The sequence below is a fragment of the Monodelphis domestica genome, chromosome 8 (assembly GCF_027887165.1).
Source record: "Monodelphis domestica isolate mMonDom1 chromosome 8, mMonDom1.pri, whole genome shotgun sequence".
Lineage (NCBI taxonomy): Eukaryota > Metazoa > Chordata > Mammalia > Didelphimorphia > Didelphidae > Monodelphis > Monodelphis domestica.
The window spans coordinates 87,267,908-87,286,366 of NC_077234.1; the positions used below are offsets into that span (position 1 = coordinate 87,267,908).

General features: G+C 35.0%; 1 protein-coding gene across 1 annotated transcript in view; it reads right to left on the reverse strand.

Moving 5' to 3' along the window:
• PARD3B (par-3 family cell polarity regulator beta) overlaps positions 1 to 18,459 on the reverse strand; it is a 1,280,476-nt gene that overhangs the window by 355,634 nt on the left and 906,383 nt on the right. Inside the window, exons 17-18 of the mRNA XM_001365888.4 lie at positions 6,817 to 7,023; positions 5,799 to 6,036 (exon numbers count right to left, since the gene is read on the reverse strand). Of these exons, the coding sequence (XP_001365925.2) occupies positions 5,799 to 6,036; positions 6,817 to 7,023 (445 nt within the window). The remainder of the gene's footprint in view (positions 1 to 5,798; positions 6,037 to 6,816; positions 7,024 to 18,459) is intronic.

The window sequence follows — 18,459 nt, forward strand, 5'->3', positions numbered from 1 at the left end:
TCTCCCCTGCTTCCACTAGGATTAAAAAGAAACCCTTTTAAAAAGATTTTTAAAAAAGAAAGAAATAACAAATCACTAGCATCAAAAATGGAAAGGGCAATTTTATCACTAATGAAGATGAAATCATAACAATTATTAGGAGTTATTTTGCCCAATTATATGGCAACAGGCTTAACAATTTAAGTGAAATAAAAGTATACTTACAAAACTATAAGCTTTGACTAACAGAGGAGGAAATGGAATATCTAAATGAACCAGTTTTAGAAAAGGAAATTGAACAGGCCATAAATGAACTTCCTAAGAAAAAAGCATTACGATCAAATGGAATTACAAGTAGATTTCACCAAAATATTAAAAATCATCTAATTCAAATAATAAATAAATCATTTAGAACAATTGGTAAAGAAGGAGTCCTGCCAAACTCCTTTTATGAAACAAATTTGGTTCTAAACCAGAAAGAGCAAAAACAGAAAAAGACAATTATAGGCCAATTTCATTAATATAGATACAAAAATCCTAAATAAAATATCAGCCAAGAGATTACAACAATATATCACAGAGATTATACATTATGGCCAAATAGGATTTATACCAGTATTCAGGGATGGTTTAATATAAGGAAAACTATTAGCATAATTGATTACATCAAAAAAGTAACAAAATCATATATCAATGGATGCAGAAAAAGCTTTTGAAAAAATACACTTGAAAGCATAGCTATAAGTGGATATTTTCCTTAAAATAAGAAGCATATACTTTTAAAAAATCAGCAAACTTTATCTATAATGGGGATATGTTAGAAACCTCCCCTATAAAATCATGAGTGAAACAAGAATTTCCATTATCACCAATATTATTTAATATTGTATTACAAATGCTAGGAATAGCAAAAAGAGAAGAAATAGAAATTGAAGGAATCAGAATGGGCATAGAGGTAATAAAACTCTTTTCACAGGTGACATGACAATAGAGAAAATTCTGGAGATTCAACTAAAATTAGTTATAACCATCAATAATTTTAGCAAAGTAGCAGCATATAAAATAAACCCACATAAATCATCAGCATCTCTATATGTCAGCAACAATATCCTTCCAGAAGAGATAGTAAGAGATAATCCATTTAAAATAGCCATAGATAAAATAAAATACCTAGGAGTAAATCTGCCAAAATAAACCCAGAAACTACATGAACATAATTATAAAAAATTTTTATGCAAATAAAGTCAGGTTTAAATAGAGAAATGTTAATTTTTTCATTGGTGGGCAGAGCCAGCATAATTAAAATGCCAATACCGCCTAATTTAATCTATTTATTCAATGCCATCTCAATTAAATTACCAAATAATTATTTTGTTGAACTATAAAAAATAATAACAAAATTAACTTGGAAAAGTAAAAGGTCAAGAATTTCAAAGGAATTAATGAAAAAAATTAATGGAAGCAGGTTTAGCATAGCCAGATTTTGAACTATATTATAAAGCAATAGTTATCAAACTATCTGGTATGGGCTAAGAAATAGAAAAGAGAGCAAAAACAGTTGCAAGAAATTATTGTAACATTGTATTTGATATAAAAGCAAAGGTCCATGTTTTAGGGATGAAAATTTAGTATTTTGTAAAAATTATTGGAAAAAACTGGTAAGCAGTTTGGCAGAAACGAGATAAATATCAATCTTGCACCATTTGACAAGATAAGATAAAAAAGAATACATGACGTAGGCATTCAAGAGCTATCATAAGCAAATTAAAAGAATGGGGAATATATTACTTATCAGATTTCTAGAAGAAAAACTGGTGAATAAACAGATGAGGGAAAGCATTATGAGATGTAAAACTGATCATTTTGAATATTTTACATTAAAAAGGTTTTATGCAAATAAAACCTATGTAGCCAAGATTGGAAAGAAAGGAGTAAGTAGAAAAAAAAATTACATAAAAGTTTCTAGGATACAGTTCTCATATCTAAAATATAAAGGGAACTTTGTCAAATATATGTTAGGCCATTCCTCCACTAACAAAAGGTCATGAGAAGAGACAGTTTTTGGATGCAGAAATGAAAGCAATGTATAATTATATGAAAAATGCTTTCAATTAATCAATTAGAAAAATGCAAATGAAAACAACTGAGAAATCTCATGCTTATCAGATTGGTTAAAACCATAATAGGGGAAAATGTCAAATTTTGGAGGGGATGTGGAAAAATGAGGACAATAATCCACTGTTGGTGGAATTGTTAAAAGGTACAACCATTTTGGAGAGCAATCTGAAATTATGCCCAAAGAGTTATAAAACTGTGTATCACCATTGGGCTATTTCTTAAGTTGATCAGGGAAAAATAAAAAAGAAGTTATAGTTCCAATATATTCATGTCAGTTCTCTTTGTGGTGACAAAGACCTGGAAATTGAAGAAAGGATGCCCATCAATGGGGACAAGCTAAATGAGTTGTAGCATAGGACTGTGATGGAATCCTATGGCACCTTAAGAAATTATAAACTGGCTAATTTTAGATAAATGTGGAAAGATCTACATGAAATTATGAAGAGTAAAACAAGCAGAACCAAAAGAACATTATATATAGCAAGATAAATATTGTTTGAAAAATGACTTGTGGATGTCCACTTCCAGAGAAAGAACTGAAAAACAGAAATAAGTAAGACACTGTTTTATATACACATATGTCTTTTTGTTGAATGATAACTTTTCTAATGTTGGAAGGGAAGTCCAGGGAGCTAATTGGGTATTTATGGTAACAAACAAATAAGTTTAAATTTTTAAAATCCCTTTGTTTTCACTTAAAGCCTTTCACAACCTGGATCCAACTTTCTCCCTTAAATTTTGTTTTATATTATTTCCCTCTTTCTTATCTTCTATAACCTGGTCATTCTGGCTTCCATGCTGCCCTTCATCCAACATGCTGTCCCCCATCTTTGAGATGCCTTTCCTCCTCATTTCTGTATTTTTAGAATCTTTGGTTGCCTTCAGAATTCAGTTCAAATGAGATCTCCAGAATGAGGCTTTTCCTAACCCCTCAGGCACAAGTGTTCATATATCTGTATCTATATAGAGAGAGATAGAAATGAGCATCTATGTTGTGTATGTTCATAGGTTAACATATTTCTCTCTGATGAACTATAAGCTCTTTGAGGGCAGACATTCTTTCATTCTGTCTTACTATTCCCAGCATCTAGCATAGTGTTTAACAAATGTTTGGTTGAGTCTTTGTCTCCCCAGAGCTTAGCTATGTGAACAGTGCAGTGTCTTGTATATAATTGGCCCTTACTAAGGATACTGAATTTGAAAATGAAATTATGAAAAACTCAGATGTGAGATGCTAACTTTGCAATCATATGTCTAAGTCCAAAAGAAGCTACATCAAAAAACACTCAATCTTTAAAAAAAAACAAAACGCAAGGGAAAATAAGTAAATATCTGAACAACAGCTGAGGAAGGAAGTAAAATCTGTTGACTAATGGTAACAGCTTTTGTGTCCTTTGTTGTTGAAAATGTGCCTGTAGCAGTGACTCCAATATGCTCAAAAAGATTCAAAAGCAAAAGGCTATGCAAAACAAGTTGCTATTTTACACTGAAGATAAAACCAGGCACCTCCTTGGAAAATTTAAATTTACCAAAATTGTCAAGAGAAAAGAAACTGAGAAATTGTGAATCTCTGAAAGAAATAGTTCCAAGAATCTTGCCATAGAAAAATGTAGAGGGACAAGGCAGCTGAGAGGGTAGATAGCATTTTCCCTGAAACCTCTATTCCCTCATGGTCCAACATGAGCTTATACACTGATCTAGTTCCATATGTATTTTCGCATTGTTTGTATTCAACAAACATTTAATAATTGTCTTCTCCGTTTAAAGCTCTAGAGAGGCAAGTCTAAAAAAGGCAAAATACTGATCCCCAAGGATCTTATAGTTCACTTAGAGAGGATACACTCTGATACTGATAAATAGAATTGAAAGTAGAGTATGTCATTGAAAAGGCAGAGTCTCGTAGCAGTAGTGAGCCAAAGAAGTCTCGGAAAATATGAAGAATGAGAGAAAAATTTCAGCTTGTAGAAATTTGTGAAGGCGAGTTGGAGAAATTGGAATTAAAGTCTTTGTTGGAAAAGACTGATTCATTTTCATCTTTCAGCTTATGCTGAAAACCCTGGATCTCATTTAGGTCTCATGGACTGATATCTAGCCATGCCTCCTCTGTCTTGTACTAGTATAACTGATTTTTCAAAAATACAAATGTAGGATTTAACATTTATATCTATTACCAATGCCAATAAAACCACAGGTTCAGTCTTTTTCTCTTGTCTCTGATATTTTAATGGATTAGATTCAGTCCACTGCTCTAGTGAATGAAGATATATTTTGGAATTCTGATACAATTATTCCTAGTAATAACTATTTCTCCCAATTCTTGAGGTTCTGTCTGAAAAGCTATTCTTTGATCTAAGTTTCAGATAAATCCAACTTTAGGAGTTACCTCCTTTGGGGTTTGCTCATCCTTGAACCGAAGTTAAATATTATTGTCAATACCCATCTCTTGGTCACAATCCTAGCTAAGTCCCTGATCCAAAGTACAGATAATAAATGTTCATTGATTAAAGAGGGGGTGCATTTTAGGCATGGGAGATGACCAATGTGAATGCACGGTGGTGGGAAGAGGTGAGTGAGGTTCAGGAACTGTAAGAAGGCCAGTTTGACTAGAAAACAGAGTGCCTGGAGGAAAGGCAGATGAAGGAAATGAGGCTTGAAAAGTAAGCTGGAACGATATTTAATTTCTGAGTTTTTGAGTTATTTTATTCCATAAGCAACTGATTTTTGGAACAAGAAGAGTATTCTCTTCATATTACAGAGGCAAGAGAAAAGAACTATGAATTCCCATAGAGTTCTTAAAGCATCTTCCCAGTAATATTTACCTTCTTGACAGAGTATTTGGGGCCACTATTTTTAGGATGTATAAGTCACAGTTTATAAATTCTTCTAATTCCTGGGATTTGGGGGAATAAGAAGATGGTCAGAAAGCAATGTGAGAAATGGATAAGAAGAGACTGTAGGATCATAGGAAAATATAATCTCATGAGAGATCTGGCTAATTTGGACAAACTACATATAGGTCAGCAGGGCCAGAGAAAGCTATAAGCCATCTAGGGGAAAAGACATTCATTGGGCATTAAAAAAAAGAGAGAGGGAAGGTTGTTAGTGTCAGTAGTGACAGCTGTGTGGACCACAGAGGTTTACAGCAAATAGATAACCATTCATTTCCACAGAAGTGGCATTAAATTTACCTACTTCAATTCATCCAATTTAAAGAAAGGATTTTCAAGAGTGCCTATTTGTTTAATAGTATTTTCTTACCCTTTTCTCTTTGCCAATGGAGAATTCTGTGGCTGACACAGTAATCAGAATAATAAAAAGATAGCTATCATTTCTAGAGTAGTTTAAGGTTTACAGCATGGAGAGCATATCATTAAACCTGAGGGTTCCTGAATAAAGCAGACCTTGTTATCTAGAATTGAAGTCCTTTCTCTTGGCTCCCTAAGCAGGATTTTTGCCAACATATTTCCTCTGACAAGGGCATCATGGAGATCTGTCACCTGAGGATGGAGTTTCATTGTCTTAACTTAAACATCTAGCTTGCACTCGCCATTGCCAAATGTCAAGACTTAAATCAGAATATGTACGCATTTAAATAATAAAACAGGTCCCCTTTCCAGTTCTTCCAAGGCAAATAAAACAAATACATTTCACCCGCATTAAAATGAAGTGATATTAATTTCCTTTGCTAAGAAAGACCATACCTCAACATAGCACCAAACCCTTTCTTCTTAACTTTTTTCTCAGAATCCTCACTGTCTTCTTTCCGTTTTTTCTCCTTGACTTTCAGTTTGCCCTTTTCCTTTTTCTTCTCCTTGTCTTTATTTTTCTTGTCCTTCTTGGCCTTATTTTCTATATCCTCTAGCACAGCATTCCCCTGAGGGTTAGATTCACAATTCAGAGCTCCTTGACCAGAGCGAGAGCTCTTATCAGACAGACCATCTGCACAGAAAAAATACAAAAAAAAAGAAAGAAAGAAAAAGAAAGACAAAAAAATCAATAGAGATGGTTCTGGGCCATTTATGGTTAGTAAAAAAAGTTAAAATGCAAAATACAAAACAATGAAAAAGAAGTGTTATAGAATTCTGCCCTTCCAGGTGACTACCTGATAAATATGTGTAAGAGAGATTGATTCAAATCTGGTTACTTCAAGCAAGGCTCTCTATTGTGAGGTAGACAGAGCATTATTAGTGGGTTATTTGCTAGTATGAAAGGCCTGACAATCGGTAAAACACTAATCTCTCTGAAAGCTGGCTTGTTAACCTTGATCAGTTCAGAAAGCCCACATGCTGGGAAGCAAACAGTACGAGTTTATTTCGAGAAGAGATTTTGAGTACTAATATAACCTAACTGTCTCTACCCAATTAATGCAGTCAGTCCTTGCGATGATGCTGTTTCTAATGACTTGAAAAAAAGGAATGTCAGGCAAAGCATCCTTCGTGCTCCTACCCTAAGGATAAATGACAGGGGGTCCTTGTGGGAATGTGAAGGAGAACATTTTTTCCTTATAGTTTATACTGAAAAATAAATTGCAATTTGGGTTATCCAATCCAATGTTCTCTGAGCCAAAGGGCAAAAAGATCAGGAAAATTAATTACTTTTAATATTAGAGTTATAATTACAAGGTTTGAAACATTTGCCTCTGTAGTTTAATGCTCATTCATTCCCACAATTCCTAGTGTGTCATGCAATAAAGAAATGGTTTAAAAAATAGTGACTTACCTTCCTCTAAGTTTTCAGGTCCATCATAAGATTTGTCAATGGCTGCTCTAAAGCTTTCATTACATCCTCTCCCACGCACCATATGTGGACGAGGTCTGTGGAAAGGGAGATCATTCTTTCTCACTTCAGCTACGGCTGTTTGCAAACTCTCCAGTGAACTGGACTTTTTCAAACCCAGAGTAGGACCAAAATCTTTGGCAGTGGGTTCTGGAAAAGAAATGGTCAAAGCATATGGAGAGTTTAGATTAATATGCCCCTAATCTCAGTCGACCAGTCTTTTCAGTGTTTGTAAGGCTGACCTTCCCAAAGACATTCTCCTACTAAGAAAGCTTCCATAAAATCTTAATCCAATGGCTTTGTTGGGGCAATGGGATGATTCTGGGCTCTGGAAATCTATGCCTGTGGAACAAAATCTCTGGATTGCTCTACCCTGCTGGAAAGGTTTTAAATATCGTACCATAAATAGACTGTGCCTTATTTCCAAGGACCAGTCTAGCTAGTCAAAAGGAGACTCAACAGTAGGTTGCTAACTTGTGATGAATTCTTTGGGCATGCAACCCATGACACAAAGAATATTCTTCTTTCTGGAATGGTCCCATTCCCCTTTTCCAGCTTTAGCATCATACTGGAAGTAAGGAAGCTGAGGGCACTAAGAAACAGTTTTAAACCCTCAGGAAACATTGACTTAGCAGCTGGTACTCTAAATATGATAACCTTGTCCAATGGACCAAGGGACATGCTACTGGAGGAAAATTAGAACATTCTTGACATTCTATAAACAGATCTGTACCAGAAGGAAATTGCAGCTAAATGTCAGGATGGCCTACAGGTTCTCCTTTGAGAGACAAATAAAGGGTTGTTTTTAACTTGTGTCCAAGGCAACAAGAAATACCATTTCCTGAGATATCTGTTTATTTCCTATTGCAGCACTTATTACCAGTATTTGGGGGAAAAAGCACCTGAAAATAATTGTAGCTTATGGACCAACATCTGTTGGAAAGGATGAAGAGTCAGAGAATTTCTACAGTGAACTTAATAGGAGCCTTCCAAAGAAGTCAACATATCCTTTCGTAGTCAGTGATTTTAATGAGAAGATGGAAATAGACATGGATGGTGATAGTTAGAAACAATAACTGAGGAGCAAAAAGTGAAAGAAGCTGAGGACCTACGGTTCTATGCCTTATGCTTAGACATCATGAATACTTCCTGAAAACAGGGAATTAGAAGGCAATAGGCATGGTGAGCACTAAATAGCATTATAAAAAAATTAATTTTTTTAATGGACAGGAAATGACCCATTAATAATGTGGGAGTTATTCCCAAATAGACTATGCTATACTTGCCCAGTGGGACCATTGATTAGTTAAAGCCAAAGACCAAAATTAATGAAAAAAAAAAACCTGGAATAACAAATAAAAAGAAGAAAAAAGAAGATATGGCATGAAATGTTTTTTTTTTTAAATGCACTATGGACTATGTAAGCAAGTTATTTATATAAAAAAATATTGACAAAAAAGCATCAACACTGATTATGATAATTTCATAGATAAATTTAACCAATGTAAATCATTGCTATAACAAGAAAACCCAAAAAGGGTTAGCAAACACTTGACTTACAAGCCAAGTGGAGATATATAGTAGTCAAGTAATTAACCTATTAACTCATTTATAAAATGTTAGGGAGAAGGATGATGAAGATATGGTCAGTATTACCTCATAAACCACAGAGAAGCAGAGAAAGGGAAAAAGTAGCCTATAGATATCCTGGCAGATGAAAGATGGAAAAGAATTATAAAGATTTTTTACAACAACCTCTTTCACCAGTGAGGACAGTGTAGTCATCCCAGTTGGACTAAAATGTCACAATCTTGAATGTGTGTATAGACAAAGAAGAAATGGCACTAACAAAAATAAAGATGAGAAAATAAGCTGAACTAGAGGAACTCCATAGCAGAGGGGAAACAACTAGGAGAGATAGTTAACAGATTAATTTTCAAGAGGTCTGAAGGAAAAAATACCAAAATTATGGGGGGAAATTTCAGACTTTATTACTACCAAAAAGGCAACCGAGTATATCAATAACTACTAACCCACATGTGCATTTTTCCATTGATATACATTTTATGCAAATAATCTATCTATCTATCTATCTATCTATCTATCTATCTATCTATCTATCTCAAGAACATCCTTAATGAGGGTATAGAATGGGAATAGGTAAGCTTTTACAAGACAAGGATCAAAAATTAATAAAAATCACAAATAAATAAAAATGAAAAAAAGAAATTTCAAAAATTCCTCTAAGGATTAAATAAGCAAATTACCGATATGAGAAGGAATATGGACAAAATATCAATACTTATTATAATAATTTAAATAATAAATAAATTTACCCAATGTAAATCACCTGCTGTAATAAGGAAATAAAAAAAAGCCTAGAAAACAGTTGGATTACAGGCTAAGTGAAGAGATATGGCATTTAATTTCCACAGCAAATACATTTTTACCAACACACAACTACTGAAAAACATAGCAAATACAAGATCTCATTGTGCTTTTTTCACTGGAACCCACATTCTTGCCTCTCAGTCTTGTACTCTTGTAGAAAAGTTGAGGGAATATTGTCCTACTTTATTTCCACATACTCCCAATATTTGTAATGGATTGTGTACAAAGGCACCATACTGGCATATTTTTTCCAAAGAACTTATTGTGCCATGTGTTCAAGTAATATTTACTAAGTGAAGAACATGTATATAAATATTTGTGATAATACTACTTAAAGAGAGCCATGTTAGGTTCTATGTGGAATACAAAGGAATATACTTCACATGCCTTCAAATAGGTTTTAATCAGTTGTTTGTTCTTCATTTTCAAAGAGTATTACTGGCTGATATCTTGACTTGACTGTGAATCGGATTTAAGTGAGACAGATTAACACAACACCATCAGTCTCATTCTCACTTCCTACTTCATTGAAGTCCAGGGGCAAGACAAAAATTAGGATGACTGGTAATGGCCCAGCATGCAGTGGATGACATTGGCATCTTTGATGTTTAACTTAGTTCTTATCATTTCACAGCCTCTACTTCAGCCACCTTCATGGACACTGGAACAAACTGTTCTAATCTGTCCATTCTTCCAGGGAGGAAGTCTTCACATGCTTGGGATAGACATTCCTTTTCCTCACCAATGGAGAACTCCCTAGAGATGGAGTCAAGATACAGGAGTAGAAGGGAAGCTTGAAATGACCACTGGCCCTCTCGAACCAATCTTAGAATAATGTTACAAAACGAATACAGAAGTGAAAGAACCAACAAAGAGACAGAATGAAGCAAACTTCATGTGGAGAACAACTTGAAAGGTAGGCAGAGAGCACCTGGGTCATTGGGGTGAGGTAGAAGCATAGCCAATTGGAGGCTACAACAAAGAGTAAGGAGGAAGCCAACAGTAACCCCTCTCTATCCCACAACTACTGTTCCAACTTCTTAATCTAGGCCTAAGCCAACATCCAGATCCTGAGACCCTGTCTGGGCTAAGAGCAGTGTAACCCAATGTATATCCTTAAAGTTCCAAGCAAACCTGCAGTGAGGTCCAGAATTCTAGCCCCGGGCAGTCAGTGCTGGGTAGCCTGATCTTTGTGGGCCCAAAGTGAAGTCAGGAGACCCAGCCCAGGCTTTGGTGAGGACCTGAAAAACAATTTGGGGCAGTCTGTGTAGCACTTGGGGTCAGGGTACACTCACAGCTGGGCCCCCAATCCCCACAAGGGTAGTTCCTATGGTGCTGGCTTATGGGTGTCGGGTTGACCCTTTCCAAAGCTCAAGGTGGAACTCCATACTAGGGCAGCCTACAGTGTGCTTGTGTGTAGCCAAGCCCAAAGTGAGACCAAAAGCTTATGCCCAAACCTGAGGCTAGAATATGAGGCATCAGCAGTCTCAGGAGATGAATGAATCATCAATGGGAGGTGGCTCTCAGAGCTTTCAGTTTGGAAGAACTGAAACTTGTAGAAACTCAGAAATAAGGCTAAGATTTGTATCAAGAAAAACCTAAAATTTAAGAGAGTGCCCTAACCCCACCTTTAAAATAAAAGTGAAAGTCAAGAAAAAGGCAGGGGAAAAGAGCAAATGTTAAAAAAACAACAACACCTAATCAGGTGCTGAAGGCAATTATAACTTGGAGGGTCAAATGTTGGTAACATCTATTCACTTTTTTGGACCTCAGTTTCTCCATCTTTATAATGAGGGGATGGGACATGATTATCTCAAAGAACATTGAATACTAAAAATTCAGCATGACTGCATAATTTCAGAAAAGACTACAAAGGGTAAAATTTACACTTTTCACAATGTACTTGTAGGCAAAAAATCACTACTTTTAAGGTTTTGATATCCCTATTTTTCTTCTTGAGTAAATGCCACAAAGAAAGGAAGAAAAATCTAAAGGAACCTCTTTGTGAAATTCAATGAACAGATTACAAAAATGACTACAAAGTCAGAAACATCAGTGTTGCCATTTAACCAGTAAGGGGAAATGCTATAGTTCACACATCTTATAATATATATGCAAGAAAAAAATCCAAGAGTAATTGAAATAAAGGAAGATCTTTTTTTAGAAGCAACACTAAAGATTACATATAGATTTAGGATTTTGAAGCAACAGTAAAAACTTTAGATCTTGCAGGAAATAAATCATATTGTCAACGCTTAGGGAACTTTTTTTTCTGATTTTGGAGGCAAGATAGAGATTGGTAAGAAATTACTGGTTGCTATGTCAACAGAAATAATTCTATTGTTCATTAATTACTATTCAGGAAATTGTAAAATTGCCCAAAAGAATGAGTATCCACATTATGGAATTATGAATTCTAAAAAAAAAATAAAAGTAGATAAATCATTTAATATACATGTTATCTCTTATAAAACAAGGATTGTCTGTACATCTTAAGGAAGCTATATTTATAATATAGCAGAAATATAGAATTATATAATTCTTTGTAACAGATATTTATTTAACCTGGCACATGGAAGCTCTTAACAAATGTTTATTGAATAAAACTCCAAAGAATTCTTTGTAGAAAAATAGACTTAAATAAATGGAAAAATATTAACTATTCATGGCTGAGCCAATATGCAAAAAATGACAGTGTTAACTAAATTTGTTGTTCATTCAGAACTATACCAATTGAAACATCAAACTATATTAATAAAGCTAGGAAAAATAACAACCAAATTCATCTGAAGGAACAAGAAGTCTAGAACTCAAGGGAAATAATGAAGAATGAGAGAAGGAATGGGGTCCCAGCAAAACCAGATCTTAAACTATAAAAGCACAAACAAAATGTAGTTTTCAAAACAATTTAGTAATGGTTAAAAATGAGAGTATGATCAACTGGATATCATAGGGATGTAAATGAACCTGGTAGTCCAGTGTGTGATAAAGTCCGGGCCCCCTGCTACTGGGAGAAGAACCAACAATTTGACACCAACCAATAGTGATACTAGATTAATTGGTTCTCTTTCTTGTCTTGCCTTGGTTAATTTATCATGTAGGAACTATTTCTTTGTGTTTGTGTGCCTCTAAGAAGACTTTTAACCTAAAACACTTCTTTGTCCTCCAGACTCTCCCATTTCTTTTGAAGATAGCACTAACCTTCTAGTCACCCAGGTACATAACCCAACAATCATTCCTGACTCTTTTACTCACCTTTCATATCCAGTCTATAATTGGCCTTTCCAAGTCTCTTAAGATGTACTGTGTTACAAGTCACGGGACTAGCTAGTCCCAGGACCTTGAAAGCAACACTAGGAAAATTCTATTAAGGGTAAATAAACTAAATTTAAAAATTATACTAAAATTGGACTAGTCTGTTGATTAAGTCCTTTCATATCTTATCTGGGCTTTCAGGGTATCATTTTCTCTTGTAAAAAGGCTTCTGAGAGAATGTAAATGCAACAGAATACATTAATAACAGAAGTTTAGAGTTAAGTTCCAACAGCAAACAGTGAACAGAAATAGCCTATCAGCTGAAGACACAGAATACAATAGATTATCAAACGCAAAAACTCCTCCCCATAGTCATCATTAGGCTTTTGCAATTTAGGGCAGGGATAGCTTTGGGCATGTTACTCCCCTATGGGATAGATGAGTTTCATAGTAGAACATTTGAATCCTCTAAATTCATTTCTAGTATAGTCAACACAAATTCCCATTTTTTCTGCTTTGCTACCAAAATAGAAATTGCTGTCAAAATATAATGTTACTAAAACACCAATTAACCAAATTGCACCCTACAAGCCTTCTGCAAATGCAGACACCCTGCAAATAAAATGTGTTTTCATTACTGACTGTAGATAACACATAATATAATCAGCTAATCTAGTCCAACAATGGTACAGTGGTAAGACTTTTGACTGAAATCCCAATCCAGGGTCTACCATTTTATTACCTGTATCACCCTGGGCAAGTTACTTTTGAACTCCGGTTCTTCATCTATAAAATGACAGTGTTGGAGTGGAGGGTCTTTAAGTGCCTTTCCAGTTCTGTGACACTATAATCTGAGTATCAGATGTCCTATAAGTGAGTTTAAGTTAGCAGCAAACCCTGTCTGCCTGTACACCTGCCCTCCCTTTCCCCAAACTAGTAATGCAAATTTGTGGATTAAATAAAGGTCCTTTAACATGCAAGGTTCCTTATAGATGCTATATATTAGATGACACTTTTCAAGCTTTGTTATCTCAGCTTTCCAGCATCACATTTCTATTATCAAGGGTATCTACTTAAAGACTAATGTTAACTATTATATTTCTGGCTTGATATTGTTATAAATCAATGGATCATTCTGATGGCAGTTAGCTGTTGCTCTACCAAATCATACCTTCAGTTGAAAAGCAAGTGAGTACTGGCTTGCAAGAATGGAAAGCTCCCTTTAAAATGTATTTACGATTCAGTTCAATTCAACATTCATGAAATGCCATCTATGTGCAAGATACTGGGGATACAAAGACCCAAATGAAAGAGATCCTGTCTTCAACAAAATTACACTCTACTGTATATGTAGAATGCATACTCTAGTTCCTTCTTCACTGTACAGAGGGGTAAAACATTGCTCCATTTGGGAAGTAAGAGAGGAAGTGACAACATTCAGCTGCCAGAGAAGTCTCTAAGTTAGAAAGAGATGCTAGTACAGCATAGCTTCTCAAAGCCAAGGATAGCTGTTGGTTCCATTCAGCCTGCTCCATGAGTTGGTTGCTGAAGGAAAAAGCCAGAGGTCCCTACGAATGATATTGTAGTTAAGATTAAAAAGAAAAAAAAAAGCAATGACCATTTCTCTCTCTGTCCAAGTCCATTTTTCTGCACCAGAGGAACCCATATCCCAAGTCCACTGGATCTTGAATCCCTTTTCTCATGTCATGAATCTTGTGTCCAGAATTCCTGCAAAATTCATAAATCTTCATCTGGTGACTATCTTGCAGCCATCTTGCAACCTGCTTGTAGCCATCAATCAAACATCCAGGGGGAACTGGGTTCAATTGTTTGTACATTGCTACTTGCAGAGGGAACAGGTGTGGTAGGGAATTGAACAAACTCAAACTATGTCATTTCTGGAACCCTGTATTCAAAATTACTTCTCTATTATCTGGAAAATTCCTGTGTCCAAGTAAGCAGTAAGTACAAAATGGCTTGGTAGATGCAGGCTTTACTATGTGTTATTTTATTGTTATTATATGCCATTTATATATGTTTGCTGATGTTATGCCAGGAGTATAGGAACTATAAGCAGTTTTATCAGTTTGATTCATTAATCCAAGGTCATATGACCAGGGCTCAGGAAACAGCAAATTCAGGAAAGCATGATGATGGCTGGATAAATCCACATATCCATGGGATCAGATTATACTGATTATATATTTTTTCTGTCATGAACCCTTTTGGTAGCTTGGTAAAGGCTATGAAGCCTTTTTCAGAACTACATTTCTTAAATGCATGAAATAAAATATCTAGAATTACAAAGGAAACAAATTGTACTTAAGTATAGTTATTAAATTAAACAAAACAAAGCAAATAATGGAACCTGAAATGGAGAATTATTGCTATTCCATAGAAGGGAGAGCACTAAAGGACAGGAAGTCACAGAGTTCCATATTGATCCTGGCACTTATGCAATACTTCTAATCAAACAGGGTGGATATATATCACTGCTTTGCCTGTATTTCAAGTCCTTTGGTGATCCTCCTGGGAACTTACTAGGATAGTGGTAAGCAGTGCCACTTGTGGTTAAAAAAAATGTAACAACCAACAGAGGACAGAAAAATGTGGTACTGATCCTATCTGTACCTTCAATACCTTCCTCCCAAAGTTCTTTGGATATGGTCTAAGAAAAGTTCTCCTTTTAGGAACAATAATGGAAATCATTAATGTTTAACATTTAAGAGGTATCAAAACCATCTTTCGAGATGAGTAGAAGTCTCTTAGAGATAATCAAATAGTACTAGTCCAAATTAATCAAGTCTCTAATGTGGTTCTTGTCCCTACTCTATCTGTTTTCCTAACAGGATAATTCTTAGGCTTAGCAAAGAAGCATGATGATAGGAAGAGAGAAAGGATAACCTTCCTTTCCAGAATTCCTACTGCTGCCATGTCCCAGCCACAAATTTAGGTGAATTCCCCTACACGTATAGATATTTGAAAAATGGGGTTGGGAAGAAGAAGAAGCAGTGACTATTTTGACCTACAAGCAAATTTCCATAAAGTCACTTTATTCTTTATTGGTATAGTATTCCCAACCCTCTGCTCCAAATTCCAATTTTCCTTTTTTTTTTTGGTATGATTATGAAGTCAAGTCCTACCATTCATTGCCCTCCTTCACAGCTCTTCAGGTATGCAGCCATGCAAGGGCTATATTATAATATCCAACATAGAATTGAATATTTATTTCATCCAACATAACTATTTTGACATGACAGGGAGGGTTTACCTAGCAAAATTAATTTTCTTTGGTTCATTTCAATATTCTTAAACGGAGTTACCCATTGCCTATGATGGTGAAAAAGGACTAAGAATGTTGCTTTTTAAATAAAAAATGAAAGTGAAATGAATTTGACTATTTTCCTATACTTTTAAAATCAAGGTATATCCTTTTATTCAACTATATATAGAGGCTATTCTTAGGAAGATTAATAGCAGCATCTTAGTTGCCCTTCCCCTTAGGCTATAATCATTTAATTAGTCTGAGATTTCATCAGCAATGTTTGAACTTCCCACTCTAGCATTAAAATCCCCCCAATAAAAGAATGCCTTAATCCAGAAGAGAAGTAATTGGATCTTCTATTATTGATGAAAGTGCTACCAATATATCCTTATTAAAAAAAAAGGAATGATTTTAGGGAAGGTGTTCATTTAGTCAAAAGCATGGGAAGTGTATCCGTCCAGCTACAGCTCCATGATCCACAAGCTTTTCTTATAAATTAATATTAACATATTAATTTACACATTTCAGTAACATGCAGAGGATCTCAAGGAACCTGATAAAAATAATTATGTTTCAAAACACCTCCCACATAAGGGAAGAAAAGTGTTATTACAGCCTTTCTGCCCAATAGAAAAACTGAGAGTCCAAAAGATTGCATGACTTTCTGAGGGTCACAGCATGAACCAGAGCAAGGCTGGGAATGAATCAAAATGCCCAGGTTTCATTTCCAATTCTGCCTTGTCTTATTGTGTGCAATGAACTTGGGCAAACACAATAAAAATGCTTGACTTGTTTCATGGGGAGTTGTGATGTGAAATTAATAGATAGAGTGCTTTAAGACTCTTTGAATGAAAAATTATTATAAACGCCAAGCAGGAAGCCACAACAGTATTTTCTTCACAAACATCTCTCTCCCTTTGGTTTTCCATTTTAGATTATACTTACTGAAAATTTTGTATATTTGATTTTTTTAGTAGACTCCCTAGAGGCAAAAAGTCTTATGTTCTTTAATAGATATCATAGCAAATCCATTAGCTTAGAAAAAAATCCCCATAATATCCAAATGTATAATTTTCCAAATTACATTATCTGTGTTAACTGTGTCTATAATGGTCCTAATTACCTCCTTTCCTATCTCTGTATTCCAAATATTGATCATCATCCCTTGCTTATCACAGTGCCCTGTTTCCTATTCATTATTGGAGGGCAAAATGTAATCTGGTCTGAACATTATCTGCTCTCATTTGAGCCTAAGCTCCTTTTGTGGCATTTAAAAATCTGCAATCCCAAGAATTTATATATAAACCTGATGGTCCTTATAGCCTCCTGAAAATCATGCCAATAATTTTAATACTGATCTTAGACTTACAGACTAATAGAAAGCTAAAGCTTCGAGGATCCCAACATTTAATCCAATAACTTTAGTTTTTAGATTTGGAAATTGAGGCCCAGAGATAATGTAAGACTTGCCCAAGGAAACATAGCATGGGAATGGCAGAAAAATGATGAGAACCCTTGTCTCCATTGCTCTTCTGCCTCACTTCTCTTTCTTACAATTTTAATCAAGAATTTTCAACTCTCATCTTCCTTATCACTCAGATTAGAAGTTTTATATCAGATTCAACTCTTTTCTTCAATTTGCATCGTTTTCTCTTTCTGAGCCACAAATTTATTGTCCTAAAATCCAAGCTCTTCTAAGACCTGGAGTCAGGAATATCTAAGTTCAAATCTGATCTAAGATATTTGATAGCTTTATGACCATGGGCAAGTCATTTAATCTCTGTCTCAATTTCCTCATCTGTAAAATGGGGACAGAAATAGCACCTCTTTCTCAGGGTTACTATATAGATAAAATGTGATAATATTTGTAAAGCACTTTATAAACTTTAAAACATTAACTAAATGTTAGTTTTTGTGATGATGAGTATTATCCTGGCACTTTTATCTCTGGGTATATAAGAAATGGAGAAACAGGAATTTATTAGTCAAGACAAAATTCAGATTCATGAAATTCTCTAAGAGTTTCACATCATCTTGCTCCTATCATATACCAATTTCCATAACTTAGTTATCTTTTTATTTCCTTCCATGTCTGGCACAATATGGGGAATGCAAATGATTCCCTTGGATTTTGTGGCTCAAATCAAATCAACATACATTTATTCTGGGATAGACGCTAGGCTAGGTACCTTCTTCCCATTGACTTCAACCTCAGCTTTTTGTGTAGTGATGACTGTGAGGATGAAACATGTCTAGCCTCCACTGCCATGCTCTTGTATTTTTGTTGTTGTTGTTGTTGTTCAAAGGTACCTAAGTAGAATCTAATCAAAATCCAGAAAAATGTAAGCAGGTATTCTAGCGCTGACCATATATCTGGAAAAAGGGTAAGCACTAGTAGGAGACAAAATCAGAACACATATCCCTTAAATTTTAAATTGGAAATTGTAAGGCTCCTGACATGAGGGGGGAAAAAACCAACTTACCAAATTTGTGAAAGGAGGAGCTTGAAATTCATTTAATATGACTCATTTTAAAAATGAGGAAACTTTTGTCTAAAGACTCAAAGAAACTTGACCAAGAGGACAGCGATAAAATTGGAATTTGAAATCAGGCCTTCTGATTCTAAATGCCATGATTTTTCTGACATGTTACATAATCTCTTAGTGGCTGGGACT